The sequence below is a fragment of the Centroberyx affinis genome, unplaced genomic scaffold (genome assembly GCF_046629955.1).
Source record: "Centroberyx affinis isolate AG114_WGS23_722 - 3 ecotype Tasmania unplaced genomic scaffold, CSIRO-AGI_Caff_v1 ptg001012l_1, whole genome shotgun sequence".
NCBI lineage: Eukaryota > Metazoa > Chordata > Actinopteri > Beryciformes > Berycidae > Centroberyx > Centroberyx affinis.
The window spans coordinates 864,306-881,230 of record NW_027279574.1 but is presented as its reverse complement, the minus strand read 5'-3'; the positions used below and the strand labels follow the sequence as shown (position 1 = coordinate 881,230).

The following is a 16,925-nucleotide window of genomic DNA, read 5'->3' as shown; positions in this document are numbered from 1 at the left end:
GGGGGGTATTTCTAATGTAATTTCTATGTAATTTAATGTAATTTTAATTAATGCAGTGTTATATGATATCTACTTATTTTGACATTTTGACTAATCTTGTACATTTGTCGTATTCAAATTAACAAACAACAAAAAAAACAAGTTCATAAGCCTATGGTGCATGAGCCATGCTGGAGTGGATTCTTAAGTATTTCATCAAGCCTCCTTGCAGATCCTAGACAGGACCAATACATAAACACGGAGGGTGCAAAACATCTCCTCACTGCAGGAGGAGACATAAACCAGGAAAATTCCTCCTCCACCTTTGAAAAGCTTCCAAATGGTATAAATGGTATGAATCTAAAAATAAAGTGTGGCCCAAGCAGAAAGTGTAAAGACAAATTAATTGTGAGATGGAAAATGAATAGGAAAACACATTAGTAAATGGAATAACACAGAGTAAAATTGAAATACCTTTTGAAAAATCATTTTACAAATCCATTTATAAGTTCAATGATTTATTCATTATTTAAAGGCAGAATAATAAAATGGAAGTATGAACTGGCAGATTTAATGAACGTTTTATTTTTAACAGCGTTTTTTTAATTGCATCATTTTAATGTGAATTTAATTAATCACTTGATAAAATGTTTTTTAAATGAATCTACTAATTAATCAATAATTAATCACTGAACTAGTCTATAATAATTAGCTCGGCACACTAGAGCCTCCATAGGGCATGAGTGTGTGTGTGAGTGTGTGTGTGTGTGTGTGTGTGTCTCTTTGTGTTAGGGTTGAATAAGTGCATAGCGTGTGTGTCTGTATTCACCTCTACACACCCCATCTGAAAGGCTTAGGCTCATGACAGGACTTCTCAGCAGCATTGTTTTGCACAGATAATATTTGTTGTTATCTTCAAAGCCGTGAGAGCTCAAGCATACAAAACAGTGCATGCAGAATGGCTGGTAGCCTCGGTGCAAATGAACCGAAAAAGGCCGCAAAAGATCAAGATCAAAAAGTAATGACCAATATTGTTTGTTTCAGCATATGAAAATGATAGTTTGGTTCACATGTAAAATGCTTTGCTGTGAGGTTTGTTCTCAGTGTGTGTTTGATTTTATGTTTTCATGCTGAAGAAGAAGTAAGTTATTCAGGGGTTAAGAAATACATTTACAATGATATGCATGAATGTAGAAATTTATAGAATATATTTTAAGGTTGCGTTTCAGTCATGAAATTTACTCAACACGTTTAATTCATGTAAGAAATTGAAACGTAATTAAATTGATGGGGTTTTCACTTGTCAGCAGTTTAAATCCATGTAATTTATGAATAAATGTCAGTGTAAAAAAATTGCATATTTATAAGTATTTATATATATATATATAAAGTATATGTCATCCTGTAAATTATTTTGTGTCAAATTCCACTTTCAATCAAATAACTGAGAAAATGGATTACAGCAATTTAAAATGTGACACTTCGGTATAAATATGACTCTGAAAGAAACTTTATATTAGTTGAGAAACTTAAAAAAAAAAGTAATGCATTATCTACAAAGCTGCTGATTAAAATGGTATAATTAGGCTACTGAAAGTCACACAGTGAGTTACCTCTCCATATTGTTGACCCTGGCATAAGACGGCAAACAGTTAAGGTTATCTTTCTGTTCCGTTAATCCTCTAAATGTATTGGGCCATAGTCAGCTCAGTGTTATCATTACAGTGACAGCCTAATATGTTGGGTTTTTAGGTTTCAAAAATTTCCCGTGCGGTTCAACAGTATTCATAGCATTTTACAATTTTATTGCTAATTTCAAATGTTTGAAGGGAAATGAGATGAGTCATTCACTATGGGACTTTCCACTCACGTTTTGGATAGATTAGAAAAACAACAACCAGTACAACTTAATTTCAATCCATTGCCATAGGTGCCACTAGTACTTCTAGTATGTCTGTTTCCTTCCAGTCATTCATGTGAAATGACAGCATTTTGCAGTGTGGAGTTCTTATCGTTTTGCTTCCCAGTCAATGATCTCATCGTTGGCTTGGAGTGAATAAAATTCCTCTGCCAAGAAGGGTTGTGCTCATAATCATCATAAGTGATGCATGCCTTAACAGGTCTTTCTGGAAAAACCACATTGTTTAGGAGTTTCCTTTAAATGTTGGATGCTGTCCTCCCTCTTTCCTTGAGAAGAGGAGAAGACAAGAGAAACTGATATGGGTTTTGCCAGTATGCTAAAGGTCTGTATTGCAGATACCATCGCCCAGTGGACTTTTTGATCCTAATTGTTGTTCCTCCCTGTACAGTCAGATCATTTTGGGGCGACCCACATCTCCAAGTATGCTGCCTTTCTTCCTTAACAACAACAGCAATTAAACCAGATGCCTTGTCTTGATGTTGAGCTCCTCTTTGCCCCATTCTCCAGTTCTCAGACAGGAGTACTAGAGTGTGCTTTGGCTCTCTTCATGTTGGCCCTGTACTACTTGAAGGCCTCAGCCTGCAGGCGCCTTCACTCACCACAGCTGGCATATGACTGAAGAAACTGGGAAGTGAAATTAATAAAATTTGATAATTCCAGCAAATTTAAATTGAGCAGCTAGAATCAAGAGGCTAACATTAGTCGCAGAGAAAGGCAGTTAGAGCAAATTATCTTTAAGGAACAAGGAAACTGCAAAAGAATATCACGTTTCATTGACATGCAATCTAGTAAAAGTTTCTTTCTCAAATGCCCTCTCTCTTGCTGTCTCAGCTCTTCATGTGGCATTGGCTCCACTTGTTTGGGCCGTTGTGGAAAACCACAAGTTCTGACCCTCGTAAGCCCTCACTGTAATTTTTCACAAATTGCCAGGAACCTCTACTTAGCACTTAGCGAATTAATACTAGTGGAACTCAAGTGGAACAGATACTTTCATAATATGGAAGTATCTTGTAAGGGGTGACCTATAAACCTTGCATTTAATTTTGATAGAAATGATTTGGATTCAATGACTGGATCGAAACAGACTAGGATTAGTTAAACTCAAGATGAGGAAAGTTTGACGCAATTAACATTAATGCAAAGTTAAAGCTGTAAATGTATGTCTTTTTATTTGTAAACAAATTATAAAAAAAGAAACATGATCCATAGAGAAATAACAATTGAAAAAAAAGCTTGTGAAAATATTTCTGAGAGCAAACGTATTGTTAGCTTTTGATAGATAACAGAGAAGAGAATTGGCATCTCATGAAGTTACTGTAAACACAGATAAATATTTTTGTGTTGAATGAGTTGAGAGTTTCCAATAACCAAAGACTCAGATCCAAAACCAAGAATGTTTCATGCCAGTGATGGGGTCATTTTACTTTCAATTCATTCAATTGAAAATGTAAATAGACACAACAACTAATTTCCTTATGACTGAGCAATACCACTCACTTATTAATCCAATGGATTAATACGCTGATGACCATTTTACACTAAAGGTGTTTGAATATTTGAATTTTCAAGATGTACTTCCAGAATTGAGTGAATTGAAAGTGAATTTAAATGAGCCCTGTTAATGATTGAACTGCTGATGTCTTTACAATGTGTTAAGTTGACAATCTATAATCCTTTCGTGGAGCCAAGTGGTGAGTTCAATATATTGTAAACATTAAACTGAGCAGTTATATGTATTTTTCTGAATGCACAGACAAATGCAAGAACATGTTCATGCACATACATTAAGTGCATACATATGCACAGATACACATACACTCCCAGAAACAAACATATAAATACACACTCTGAAATATATAAACAGTCACATTGTTCCATGAAAAAAAACAATGGGGGGTGTGGTTCCCCCAGCAAAGTGGATTGAATTAGCTCTTCCGCTCTTCCAAGTGGAATAAAAGCCATCATCTTAAATCCTTGGTGAGGCCTGCTAATCCATAATCCTACTGGTCCTTCATCGGCCCCATTAGTCTCAGTGCAAGGCCTGGCCGACAATGCATAGGTCCGGGTGTGATGCAGAGCGTGGCATAGCTCTGAGATCTGATTGGCTACTCCACAGTTCATCCATCCTGGTTGGTTCATCCTCCAGCCTATGAAAATGAAGGGAAGATGTGGTCATGAGAGAGATTAGGGAGCTGGTCCAGGTGAATCTGTGCCAGTTAGTGTGCGTCAACAAGATTAACCTGTCGAGTAACAGAGTAGTTATGGTCAGCTGCTTCGGCATACTGGAACATATAATGAAAGACATAATAGATGTACAAAACCCTAATTTTAGATTAGGAAACACTCAATTGGGGAAATTCATCTGAAGTCAAAATTATTGTAGGTTTAATGTGCTGAATAATAATCAGATGAATAATTGTCACACAGTCAATTCAAAAAGACAAACCCTGATCTGATTCCTATGAGAATGGAAAGTGTTTGTTATTGATTATTAGTAAAGTTGTTGCAGCATTACTGAAAACATGAGCCCATCCAGGACATTGTGGAGTTTTACTGAGATTATTGTGACCAAAAGTGCTTGATTTCACTTTCACTTGAGTTAAAAAGTCAAGACAATTAACTGTGTTTTTTTGCAGGAAACAGAGGGATTGATTGATTTTGCATATTCTGGGAGGGACCAAGAAAACAATACATGCAGTGCTAAATGAGGCAATGGTTAGATATGTACAAGATAGAACTCAACACATAGAGAATTATATAATTCAGTTCTTGTTATTTATCTGCCACAATTTATATGCAACAGTCTCATGATGACACTCCTTTAATTCAAATCCACCTACTTTCAATCTTCATTGTGAGCAAGCCATTTTTCAGTCAGTGTGAGTCTGGGAATTGAGCTGGCATCAAAGATCATTGAATGATAATCGAATAACAGCATTTTTCAAATCAGTGGTCTCAGTAAATATTATAAACAAGATATTTGTGGCAACTATGTTTATGTATCTCAGTAGACTTAGTCATGTCTCAGCAGACATAGTCATGTTAACCACACAGATTTGTTATGTTGTGTATATAGTCAGATAGTCAGATTCATTTGTGGCTCTGCTGTTTAAATCCTCTGTTCACCTTTGTAGCTAGATGCAGTAGGCTTTGATTGATTTATCTCAATGTTTTGGAGAAATGAACAGTGTCTGCCTTGGTAATTTTGACAGATGTGTGACACAAAAATAAGTAATGTGTATTTTCATCAGCCATTTTTGAGAGACAGACAGCAGAACAGTGAGAGAGTGACTGAGAATTATTAGAGTGCCTCTGAATCATTTTCTGAGTGAACTGTGAACAGCCTTCACGTTCTTTGGAAACTAAACCGACTAAAAGAGAATTATGAAGCTGTGCAGTTTTTATCTTGTGCTGCAGATTGTTTGAATGGAATAATTTATTTCAAGATTTGTGATGTTTAACATAGAAACACTCACCCTTGTGTACTTATTGCTGGCTCACTCCCACAAGTCTGAGCCACTGAGATGCAAGGTGATCGTGGAGGCATGCTCAGGCTGGGCCTTCGGTCTGAATGGCTGCGGCGGATGAAAGGTTGAGGTCCTTGAACAGATACAGGAAACCTGCCACGATTCCCCCAAGGACGTGGGAGGACAGAGACCCCCGTAGAGGTCCATGCTTGGGGGGGTCGGGGCACTGGGCAAGGCTGGGCTTCAAACAGAGATGGAGATGCAGGGCAGAAAACAGAACGTGCATTACTGATCAACCGAGAAGTAGATGACTCTTCACTGCTGTTCTCTCTTGACCATCTTTGTACTTTTGGTGATGCTGGTGGAGACGGTGCCTTGAAAGAGTAGGAGGAGGCTGAGTTTGAGTTTAAAATGTTCTGCCTTGCAACAGGTGGGCTAGGTAGTCTCCTCTGAACTGCTGGTGGGGTGGGGAGTTTCCGGCTACAAGGGGGACTGGTTGAAGAGGGTGGGGTAGGCTGCCTTCTGAAGGTGAGGGGACTGGGAAGTCTTCGATGTAAGCTGCTTGGAGTAGAAGGTGTGGATGGTAGCATTCGTGCCTTAGACATGGGTGGGGTGGCAGGTGGTTGGCTACTGACTGCTGAAGAAAGAGGCACTGTAGACACTGTAGTGTTAGGTCCAGGCACTGGAGGGCATCCACCATCTTGTTCCTTTGTTGATTCTGCTTGACTGGGAGATGGCTTTGTACCCAAATGAGAGTCTGAAGGGTGCTGTAGATGTATGATCTTTCTGGCTTGCTTGTAGAGAGAGACGGCCTTTTCTTTTTCTGGATCGATCTCTGGCTGAACATCTGGTGGGTTGATCTTTGACTGACCAGAAGTGTCTCGTTGATCAGCTCTGGCAGGGGGAATAACCTTGGAACCTTGTGGTAGACTCCCTTTGCTTGGCAGCACTGTCACAGACTGAACAGAGGCCCTCAGTCGTTGTGATACCACAGCCCTCTTTGTAACAGGTGACTTGCCCCCTTTTGTAGCCCCATCATCTGCTACACCAGCTGGAGGACTCTGGGCACTTTCAAATGAATTGTCCATTAATACTTCCAGTGGAGGTGGAGGAAGACTATCCATATCTAAATCATCAGTTTTGTCAGATGATGTGGATTCACGTCTACAGCTGGTTATCCCAGTACTAAGCACAGCTTCTACATTTCCTAAACCAGGTAACACAGGAACACCACACTTCCGCACACCTTTGAGAGGCCCCAAAAGTTTGTGACCCTCGTGTTCCTCTATACCTTGACTGAATGTATCGATCAGTTTTTTGACTGAATTCCTGCCTCTGGAAAGGCCTGAAGATGGTCGTGATGATAAAGGAGGGCTAGGGGGTGGGGTGGCTTTCATAGGACCCTTGGATGTTTTCTTATCTCGCTTTTTCTTATCTTCTTCCATATCACTGGTCACCTCCTGTTCTTTACTGTTGCGCCTCATAAGGCCTGCCTTGTCTTTAACTGGGTGAGGATTGTTGTTCCTCTCTAGTGAGGGGCGTATACGATTTATTGCTGGGGATTGTGCTGGAGAGTTTCCTTGACTTTGTTTAGATGCAATTATTCTGGTGTTTCCTCCTGCCCTGCCTTTGCTCATCCTATCTAGCCTCTGACTTAAGTCCTTCTGGGTTCTTTCTAATTCAAGCAGAGTAGGATCTTCAGCTTTGCTCCGCAGAGATTCTGCTGACCGAGAGCGTCGCTCTTTGGACACTGAGGTCTTTTTTACTGCTGCCCGCCGAATAGGTGCTGCCGTCTGAGGTCTCTTTGGGGATCGTTCCTCATCCTCTGTCCATTGGCGTCTACTGGTTTTTGGGCTGTCCACTATTTTGGTTTTGGCACTAGCATGCAGTGAAGGGACAAACTGTATCCTGCCACTTATAGCGTCTTTCATTTTCAAAGTCATTTCTACATTTTGAGGGTTCTCTATCCGCTTTGATGGTAGGCGTCGATGCTGTTGGTCAGGCTGAACAGGTGAAGAATGTGATCGCATTCTAAAACCCACCTGCCTGTCTCCCACGCCTCCATCCATCTCATCATCATCATCATCATCTTCCTCCTCCCCATCATCTAAGGAGACTGATCCCAGCAGTGACTCTGAGTCTTTTTGTTCCTTAGCCATAATGGTACATGTAGAATCTATTGAGTTGAGGGAGACACTAGGACTCATTTGGGTTGTAAGCTTTCGCCTTGAGGCTCCTTGCCTCATATTCATGGTGCTGTATCCCAGGGGACTACAAGGAGTAGTTCTATTTGTACCAGTGGACTCACAACTCTCTCGTCTATGGCGTCTTTCAGATCCAGCGAGGGATTCACTTTCAGCCCCTATACCACTGTCCTCACTAAAGAGAGCAGAATCCTCTGGCCCAGGCTTTCGCAGTGAGGCTGTTTCTATGCGAGTCAAGAGTTGCATTAGCCTGGTCTCTACTGAACGCTTGACTTTCAGTTTTTCCTCTAAAAGCTCTGAGACAGAGGCAAAGTACTCAACTGCCTCCTCCAAAGCAGAGTCCCCTATTCCGCCAACAGTCTGGCCCACATTCCGCATTCTCTGTGTGGTATATTGAAGCAGCTGCTGCAACAAATCCGGCGGGGGCTCAATATTAGCAGAGCCAGACTTCAGAGGTGGAGAAGATGAGAGGTTTTTCATTTGGCTTGGCCAAGCAAGATGTTCTCCATTTTCTTTCAGAAGTTTCTCTCCTTCATCTGCCATTTCTTCCAGCCCCCGAATGATTCCCTCATAGCGTAGAGCCATGAAAGCAACCATAGGCTGCACAGAAACCTGAGTTTGGGTTGCTTGCTCCAAAAGTCCTAGTAGAATGTCATATTTATTTATGCTAGGATTCAAAAAGGCATAAGCAGCTTGGTGAGCCTTTACCAAAGGTTCTGGGAAGTCCACTTTCTGCTCTGAGAGTGGGGCTTTTTTTTCCTTCTCTTTCTTTTTTACCGGTTTAATACCTCTGTTATTTTTCTTTGGCTTCCTGCCAGACTTTTTGTCTGTCATATCCTGCTTGTCCCCATGTTTCTCTTTTACCTGTGTCACTGTGTTGTTGTCCATTCCTTGACTCCCTAATTTATCCAAGTTGACCGCTTCTGGGGCCAGCTCAGATGCAGAAGATATCTTTTTTTGCGGTGTCAAATGAGCCTCCCTCTGCAATGAGTGGGTTTGCCCAGCTGCCTTCCTCTCCTTTGTATCCCCATGTGTTGATCCTGTGGTATCCCGACTTCCTCCATCTTCAGACGGAGACTCTTTGGGACCTTCTTGGGTCGCAGGCAGTAGCATTCTGCTCCTCCTGAAGGGACCCTGAGTCCCAAAATTATTACCCTTAGATGGTGAGCAGCCCATTTCAGATGCTTCAAATAGTTGATGTTTATGTCCTCTTAGTCTCACAAATACAGCAGTGGAGAACGTGCTGTAAATGATTCAAAAACAAAGGCCAGGGTCCTTAGCCACCTGCTGTATCTGTCATTTTCAGATGGCTGAGGTTGTTGAGTCTGACAAGCTAAAGGATTACATGAGCATGTTACCCAAAACAAAATATTGATAAATCCATCTTGTAAGTCTCTTCTACTTATCATAGATAGGCAAAATAAATCCACAGATGAGTGATCATGTTTATTTATGATATATTTCCTTGTCGCATGCTCTGAGACGCATCCTTCTCTACCTCGCAAAGGACAAGCAGCTGAAAGGATTAGTGAGGCTTTCAGTGAACTCCTCAGTGTGCACATATGGCACGTTAAAGCACAACTCACCTACTTGTAAGACCATAAGCTCATTTAGGTAATGAGGGCTGGCCTCAGGTGGCTTTTTATAGCCTGCACAACAATATCTCCCTATTTAGCCCTTTGGACCATTTTACTGTCAAAAGCAAAAAAAAAAAAGAATGCTGCAAAAGCTGCAAAAGCAAAAAATTGAACAATAAAAATATTGTTACCTCCGCCAAGGAGGTTATGTTTTCGGTGCCGTTTGTTTGTTTGTTTGTCTGTTTGTTTGTTTGTTAGCAGGATTACGGAAAAACTACTCACCCGATTTTCATGAAACTTCGTGGAAGGTTGTAGCATGGGCCAAGGAAGAACCCATTACATTTTGGAGCGGATCCGGAACCGACTCACGAACAAGCAATAATAGCACAAACCTTGGCGGAGGTCTGCACGCTCCGAGTGCCCTTCTAGTTCAACATATAAATTCAGTAATGAAGGTGAAAGTGTTTCCTGTAGTTGTTAGTTCAAATGTATTATTTTCACTGTAGAGAACATTCTCCAGTAGTTGCCCTTTCAAAGTTACATTCTATCAACAATTTGGAATAATAAAGGGAAGGGCAGCCATTACATTATTCACAGGCATAAAAATAAGAGAGAGGGAGAGAATGAATGAGAGAGAGAAAGCAAAAGAGACATACATAATCATCCATCGGCTAGTTATGATGAATATGTATCATCTCTGTTATTGTGACTTGATTTCACATGGATAACATAAACAAAAAAATTGGCCTGTAAAATATCAGAATCATTATCCACTTTCAGTGCAGTGTATGATAGTCAGCCATTAATGTCTTGCCACAGACACTGATGTCTGCACAACATATATATTTTTTAAATAATATTAATATATTCTAATATATTCATATAGTGTTCATTTTAATATTAAAGCATTATAATGCTGGTGCCATTAGGCATATTTTCTATAAACAAGTAGCCTACATGCCCAATCTATCTTTGTGATGCAGTTGTAAGTTGTTTTTGGTGGATCAGATTTGCTGATCTTCTTTAACGTCTCTATATACAGTGTCAGGTCATTGGGACAGTGAGGCAAGCTTTAAAATAAATTGGCACAGTGAATTGTGCTTAACCTTCACCTCTCCTGAGAAGACACTGGTAATAAAATACCAAGAAAGGAGTAGAGCATAGTCTTTTCTTTTACGGTAGACTCGTTTCTAGTCTTTCAAGAAAATATCACAATGGCAAGTGTGAGGATAATACATGAACCAGTAGAGTTAGGGAACGGAGACAATTATGTTGTTGTTTTTTGCAAGTCCCAGAGACGTGGTGACTATACTGACTATTGTTTGTATAGCCTGTGTCAGCTGATTATTGAATACCTCAATCAACAGGTAAAGCCATCATACATAATACACAAAGCAATTCAAATGTCTTCACAGTCATTGTATTTCCAGGATGATCTTTTACTGCAGATTTAAAGGGGAATACTACTCAAGATAAGATATTCCTTTGTTCTAAAACAGGGGTTCCCAAACTGGGGTCCAAGAACCCTCCTATGAGAGGTTTAATTTGACTCTTATGTCATTCTTTATAAGATTACACTGTGAAGTAGTATATAGAAAAACTATTTCAATCAGAGGTTTTTCTCTAATCCTATCTCTAGCATAGACAGACAAAATCTCTATTAAATGGGGCTCTATGGTTTAAAGTATAGAGGATCTGTTTTTGGATCTCAACATTAATAAGTTTGGGAAGCCCTGTTCTAGGACAGTCCATGAACATGAATACCTCTCCTAAAACCAGACACCAGTGAACCAAGACCTGACCTGTGACATCATTAGGACTGCAACGATTATTAAACATCATCCATTCAACACTGTTAGTAAAAACAAAACACTGATTAGCAATTTGTATTTTGAAAATGGCTCATACACTCCACAGTTCTGAGCATGATGAGCCCTCAAACAAGCTTTCAAAACAATGACTCAAGTACAGCAAAGTGTGGGAGTGTTGTGGTACTGTAGTAACATGCAAACTGTGCACCATTGACTTGATTCAGGTCAGAATTTTCAAAATAAAATCCATATTGACATAAGCTACTAACTACTACTAAAATCTAACCCTAAAATAAAAAATATATGTAAGGAGAAATCTGTACTAAATGAATATAAAACTGTAGAGTCTATCACAACACATATACCCAACAAATCTAATTACATTTACATTCTATTGAAATGTAGTTAATTTAAACACAAATACTTGCTCAAGTGGTATTTCCTAATACTTCAGAGCATATATCATTATGCACGAGAGTACAAGTGCAGAGCAAACAGGTTTCAGCCCCGTTGGAGGATCTAAAAACAGCCGACAAGGAAGTGTCAGAAGGAAAGTTTATTCATTCACTGGCAAGGGAACAGAAGTTAGAATTACACTTGCGTGTAACACAAACAAACACAAAAGTTGATGTTGAACGATGTTTTACATTATTACAATGTTGAAATTAAGAGAAATTACAGTCAACACAAAAATCACACAAAAATCAAACCCATACTATCAGCCAAAAATACGGAACTTCTAGTGCATACCTTAATCTTTTCTCGCTTAGACTACTGTAACTAGTTGCCAGTCCCACATCACTCCAATTCTTGCCTCCCTTCATTGGCTTCCAGTAAAACACAGAATTGATGTTAAAATTTTACTAATTACATACAAGGCCTTGCATGGCCTAGCCCCTGAATATATAGCAGAGTTGTTGAGCCCCTATTCTAGCGGTCGGCCACTCCGATCATCTGATCAAGGCCTTTTATTTGTTCCCCGTTCCTATTTTAAATCCAGAGGTGATGGTGCTTTTGCGGTTGTAGCTCCCAAACTTTGGAACAGCCTTCCCCATCCCATCAGATCTGCTGAATCTGTGGTTTGTTTTTAGCGGCTTCTGAAAACTAATTTCTATAGGTTAGCCTTTTTATAAAAAAATCTCTCTCTATTTTTCTTGAGTTTTGTTTATTTTGGTCGTGTGCTTTAATTTTTGCTAACCTGTCATATGCATTTATACGTGTATTTGTTTGTGTGTATGTATGTATGTAGGTATGTTTGTATACTTGCATTTGTATGTGTGTATTTTATATGTGAAGCACTTTGTAACTGTGTGTTTTAAAAAGTGCTATACAAATAAAATTATTATTATTATTATTATTATAACACACACACAGACACACTCAAACACTGCACAAACCTTGTATTCACATGACAGCTGTTGAGCCAAGTATTCTATTCTTTTGAAAATGAGAGAAATTACCACCATATGTTGAAGTAAACATCAAGTATGTTGTTAGAATGTGATTCTCAGAAGAGACAGAATGGAGACACAGACTGTCTGACCCTGTATGCTGGAAAGGCCTGAAAAGGACAAGAAAGGTTTCAAGTTGTGTCACCTGTGTTCATTGTACTTTTGTTGGAATAAAACAAGTTACCTCTATCTTGGGGCAAGTTGTGCCAACCTGTATTGGGCTACAACAATTATTTTGTTAATCGGTTATTCTGACGATTATTCTAGTGATTAATCGATTCATCAGCTCAAGAAGACATATAAAAAGTGCCATCGTGTCATCACCATGACGTGATAAAAAATGAAAACTAATGTTATTGCAACTACAGTACATAAGCCAACATTAGCTTAAGATAGCATTGTGCTATTACTTGCTGAGAGCTATGATAGTCTTTGGATTAAACATTAACATTTTTTAAGATGTTAGAAAAAAATGCCTCTAAAGTTATCTTACACCACAAGCGCTAATGCTAATGCTGTGCTACCATAACAGATTTACACTTATACTGTAAAGATGCTCTATCACCTTCTGCATTTTCTTCTGGAACTGAACAGCCTGAAGTAAATTGTGGACTACATTGTCCCTTTGAGGTGCTCAAAGGGACTTTGTTCGCGCCCTTTGCCTAATTTGGGGAGATGGAAAGATGCCAGTATTACTTGATTTGTTTACTTTTTGGAGTGCTGAATCAGCGGCTGTGGGAAAGTCTAGAGTGACTGCTCCAGAATCAGCAGAATTAATGGTCATTACTGAATTATGTGATGAAATCACTGTGTCCAAAGAGCCTTCTCCAGAGTCAAAAGAGATATCTGGCAGTACTTTGTTCATGCTGGTGATTGAAAAGATGCGTACACTATTCAGGTAAGCCTGCCTACTTAGGTCTTTCTTTTTCTTGCAGAGGAGCATGTAGCATTTGGGCAAAAAATGACAGAAAATGATGCCAAAGTTGCAGACAACAATGGCAGACGCCTGGACAACTGAGCGCTGTTGAATTTTTGTCACATATATAGGGATAAAACAGATCCAGACAAAAAGGTAAATGATCATACTGAAGATGATGTAGCCTGTTTCATTGAAGCGTTGGGGAACCTTTCTACCTTTGAGGGCAAGAATGAAGCAGATGGCAGCAAGAAGAGCAATGTAACTTAGCATGATGCCAAAGCCCCAGTTAGATCCTTCATTGCACTGTAATTCAATGTCCATGGTTTGTCTCTTGATGCGCTCCTCAAGCTTCGGAGAATCAAAGATCAACCAAAAGAGGCAGATAAGCCCTTGAATGGCTGTACCACAGATAATGATGGCAGGGGGTTTATAAAATTTGTTCAGCATATGCTGCTGATTTCTGTCCATAAGGAATGCAAGGAATGTGCGAAAAGCTTTGACTAAGACGCAAGAGACAGTCAGTGTGAAGCCAAGGCCATACATGGTTTGACGAAATCTGCAAATGTGATCGTTGGGCCTGCCGACAAACAAGACCACTGCACCAAAGCTAACCACCAGCCCAGCCATCATTACATAACAGAGTTTTCCACCTGCGACTTTGAAAACAACACTTTGACGACCATATAGAAAAATAATCAGAACACAGAGTAGCAGCATGAATCCTATCCCAGTAACGACAAGCAAGGAAATAGCAAAGGGTTCATTCCATCTGAAGTAGGTTTCTGTCCTTGGCTGACATTCACTCCAACCTCTCAAAGACCAGGTTCCATTTGGACATATCAGGCAGTTTTGAAGGTCTGTAAAAAAGATGTATCAATCTATAAGAGGCAACATTTCCATCAGCATGCACTTATAAAAACACAGAACAAGAAGCAGCAAAGAATGGAAAAGGCATTGTTATGTACTCACTTGAAACATTGGTATATGTTCCCTCTTCACACTCGCTGCAGTTGTAGCAGCAGTATATCATGGAGATTTTCTTTGATGTTCCAGGGGGGCAGGATTCAGAGCATTTTGACTCAGGAATCTAGCAAAGACAATTTTTCTTTTATTTACTTTTATTAAATCCTATTGTGGTAGCATGAAATAGAAGCAGGCATTACTCTTACCGTTTTGTTTGGAGTTCCCCATTCTATACTTGTTGCATTAATCGCCACGACACTTTTCATGACGTTATACTCTCCAATAACTTCAAAATACCTCCCATCTCTCCTCCTCACCCAGTTGATCAAGTCATAGCCACTTGCAAAGTTGCCATATTCATCAAAGAAAAACTGCCTTTTGTCAAGGGTGAAATTAATCTTCTTCAGTTCTTGGAGAAGCTGAAACAAATTAGGACATAACATATCAAATGTAATTAAAATAGACTTTTACAAACTAGAACTGAATATGTAAATTGTAATTTATAAGAAATAACTTCTCAATTTCTCTTACTTTCCAAGGTGGAAGGTGTCTCTCTCCTGAACAAATAGAGTGATTGCATTTGAGAAGTGCCCGTAAGGCATGAGCAATTGACCATGCAGCCACTTTCTCAGAGTATGCCATGCTCAAATCCACTGCATGTGTCAGAAAATCATCATTTGCTTTTTGAGGGTCAGGTAGCTTGCAGGCAAACTCAGATTTCAACTTCAGAGAGTCTGGCAAAGGACACTGGGCAGCAGGTTTGCTATTGAGGCAGTCTCTGTGTTTTTGTACTTCTGGAGAACACCCAAACCTGAGATCTTTGTACTCCTCAATGAACCTATTGACAGCGCCTGGGCCTGGGGTAAGATTTTTCAGGAATTGCTTGAACCCTGGGTTTTGACCTGAAATGAACCTAAGCCCAAAGATGTCTCCAATCATATTGATCCCTTTCATTGTAGCCAAACGTCGAGACATGGACCAGGAATCGCTGGCGATCCAGGTCCTGGAGATTCCCTTCCTGATCATCACCTCAAACAGCTTTTCAACCAGCTCCTGCTTCAGGATGAGCAGGACCACCTGGGCTTTAGAGGACTGGATTTGCTCTGCTACCTCTTGGATCCGCTGTTCACTGTCGCTGTGGCCCAGGTAATGAGGGAGGACCTCATGAAAGGCAGCGCACACATGTACATCTTGAGCATCTTTTAGGAAACTCTGGAGAGCCACCCTCCCGTACTCATCATCCCCCGACACCACACCCACCCAGTTCCACTCAAAGTGTTTCATGAGCTGGGCCAAGGCTTGGGTCTGGTGTACATCACTAGGTATGGTGCGCAAGAAGGATGGGAAACGTATTTTATCATCCAGAGTTGCTGCAGACGATGTAGTGCTTATCTGCAAGGAAGAAGGAAGTGTGAAGACTTATGGTTGGTTCATATTGTGTCTCTAACTTGTATGTTGCTAACACAAAATACAATTCGTCGTCTTATGCTCACCTGAGGGACCATATTGAGACCCAGAAGCCTGGCCACAGCAATGGATACTTCTGAGTAGCGTGCCCCAATGATGGCCTTCACTAATGGGCGCTCTATAAGGTCACACTGGATCGACATGGTATCGTTGATGGATAACATGTGCACAGTACTTTGGATGGCCTTGCTGGCATCTGAGCATGTATCACAGATTACATAGCCAAGGTGAATGCCAGGCAGAAAGCCAGAGTCGTTGATTGTATCAATAGTGTGGATGATAGCCAAGCTCCGCACGAATGATCGTAAATCAAACCTAGATGGGAAAACAAACCAAAAAAAAGTACTCACAGAGAAGTATCTATTTGAATTTACAGTATTTCTTAACCGTGTTTCCCTCTAATGGTTTAGATTAAGTCCTGGAGTTAGTCAAGCATGAAATTAACAATTCCAGTTTTGTAGAGAATGTTTAACACTCCAGGACTAAATGTGATATTAATTTAAATCTGTAATAATTTATTTTCAAATGAATGTAGGAGAATTACATCACAATTACACTTGTCACTAATGGTGTCAAATACATATATCTGCAGGTTAGTCTAGGCTTTTAATACATACAGTATGTCATATCAATTATCTAAATTATGGAATCTATAGTCCAGAAATAACCAAATTGCTTTGTTTGTGAAAATAACTGAAATCCTCTATTTTAGCTATTCTATTATATTAGCTATTACGGCCAATCCTGATTTAATTCAGAAGATATCAGTGTATCTTCCCTATCATGTACACTGTCAGAATACAAAGTACAGTGTTACCTTTTGTCACTGCGGCTGTCTTTCTTTCTGTATACAATACATTGGGTATAAACTTTGAAGTATGAACTGGTATCGACTTACTCTGTGCAGTTGAATCTCTCTGGCTGGATTCGCTTGTGCAGGGTCTCCACTTTAGCATGGCAGGGGCTTAACACTCCAATCACAATGTCCCCTGGACTTCTTGCCCCACATGTAGACTCAGAGTAATCACAGCAGGACCCCAAGTCCAAGAGAAGACTCGCAATCAGTATGTGCCAATTCACCCAAGGTAACATTATGCACGGTGGAAGGCTTTTCTTTCACAAAGTGAGCCACAGAGGATACTGTCAACATGCCAGTCCAAGCCTCT

The 16,925-nt window shown here is 40.0% G+C and overlaps 2 protein-coding genes across 2 annotated transcripts; both read right to left on the bottom strand.

The window, feature by feature from the left end:
• Positions 1–3,929: 3,929 nt before the first annotated feature.
• Positions 3,930–8,747, bottom strand: pcare1 (photoreceptor cilium actin regulator 1). Its single transcript, XM_071522620.1, has 2 exons — positions 5,377–8,747; positions 3,930–4,047 (listed from the first exon to the last, which is right to left on the bottom strand). The coding sequence occupies exons 1-2, from the start codon at positions 8,745–8,747 to the stop codon at positions 3,930–3,932; spliced, it is 3,489 nt and encodes a 1,162-aa protein (XP_071378721.1).
• Positions 8,748–11,507: 2,760 nt separating this feature from the next.
• LOC139646870 (G-protein coupled receptor family C group 6 member A-like) lies at positions 11,508–16,873 on the bottom strand. The gene is made up of 6 exons (XM_071522644.1): positions 16,658–16,873; positions 15,786–16,074; positions 14,824–15,684; positions 14,499–14,711; positions 14,299–14,416; positions 11,508–14,186 (listed from the first exon to the last, which is right to left on the bottom strand). Exons 1-6 carry the CDS (start codon positions 16,849–16,851, stop codon positions 13,045–13,047), a joined length of 2,817 nt encoding a protein of 938 aa, XP_071378745.1. The 5' UTR covers positions 16,852–16,873; the 3' UTR covers positions 11,508–13,044.
• Between the last annotated feature and the right edge of the window lie 52 nt (positions 16,874–16,925).

Bases quoted from the DNA above. Each gene is read 5' to 3' on its own strand.
- pcare1 (XM_071522620.1), bottom strand. From the start codon at position 8,747: ATGGGCTGCTCACCATCTAAGGGTAATAATTTTGGGACTCAGGGTCCC. The intron at 4,048-5,376 runs GTGAGTGTTTCT...TCATTTTCATAG, and splicing joins CCAGCAATAAGTACACAAGG to GCTGGAGGATGAACCAACCA.
- LOC139646870 (XM_071522644.1), bottom strand. From the start codon at position 16,851: ATGTTACCTTGGGTGAATTGGCACATACTGATTGCGAGTCTTCTCTTG. The intron at 16,075-16,657 runs GTAAGTCGATAC...TTTCCCATCTAG, and splicing joins GAGAGATTCAACTGCACAGA to GTTTGATTTACGATCATTCG. The intron at 14,417-14,498 runs GTAAGAGTAATG...TGTCTTTGCTAG, and splicing joins GGGGAACTCCAAACAAAACG to ATTCCTGAGTCAAAATGCTC.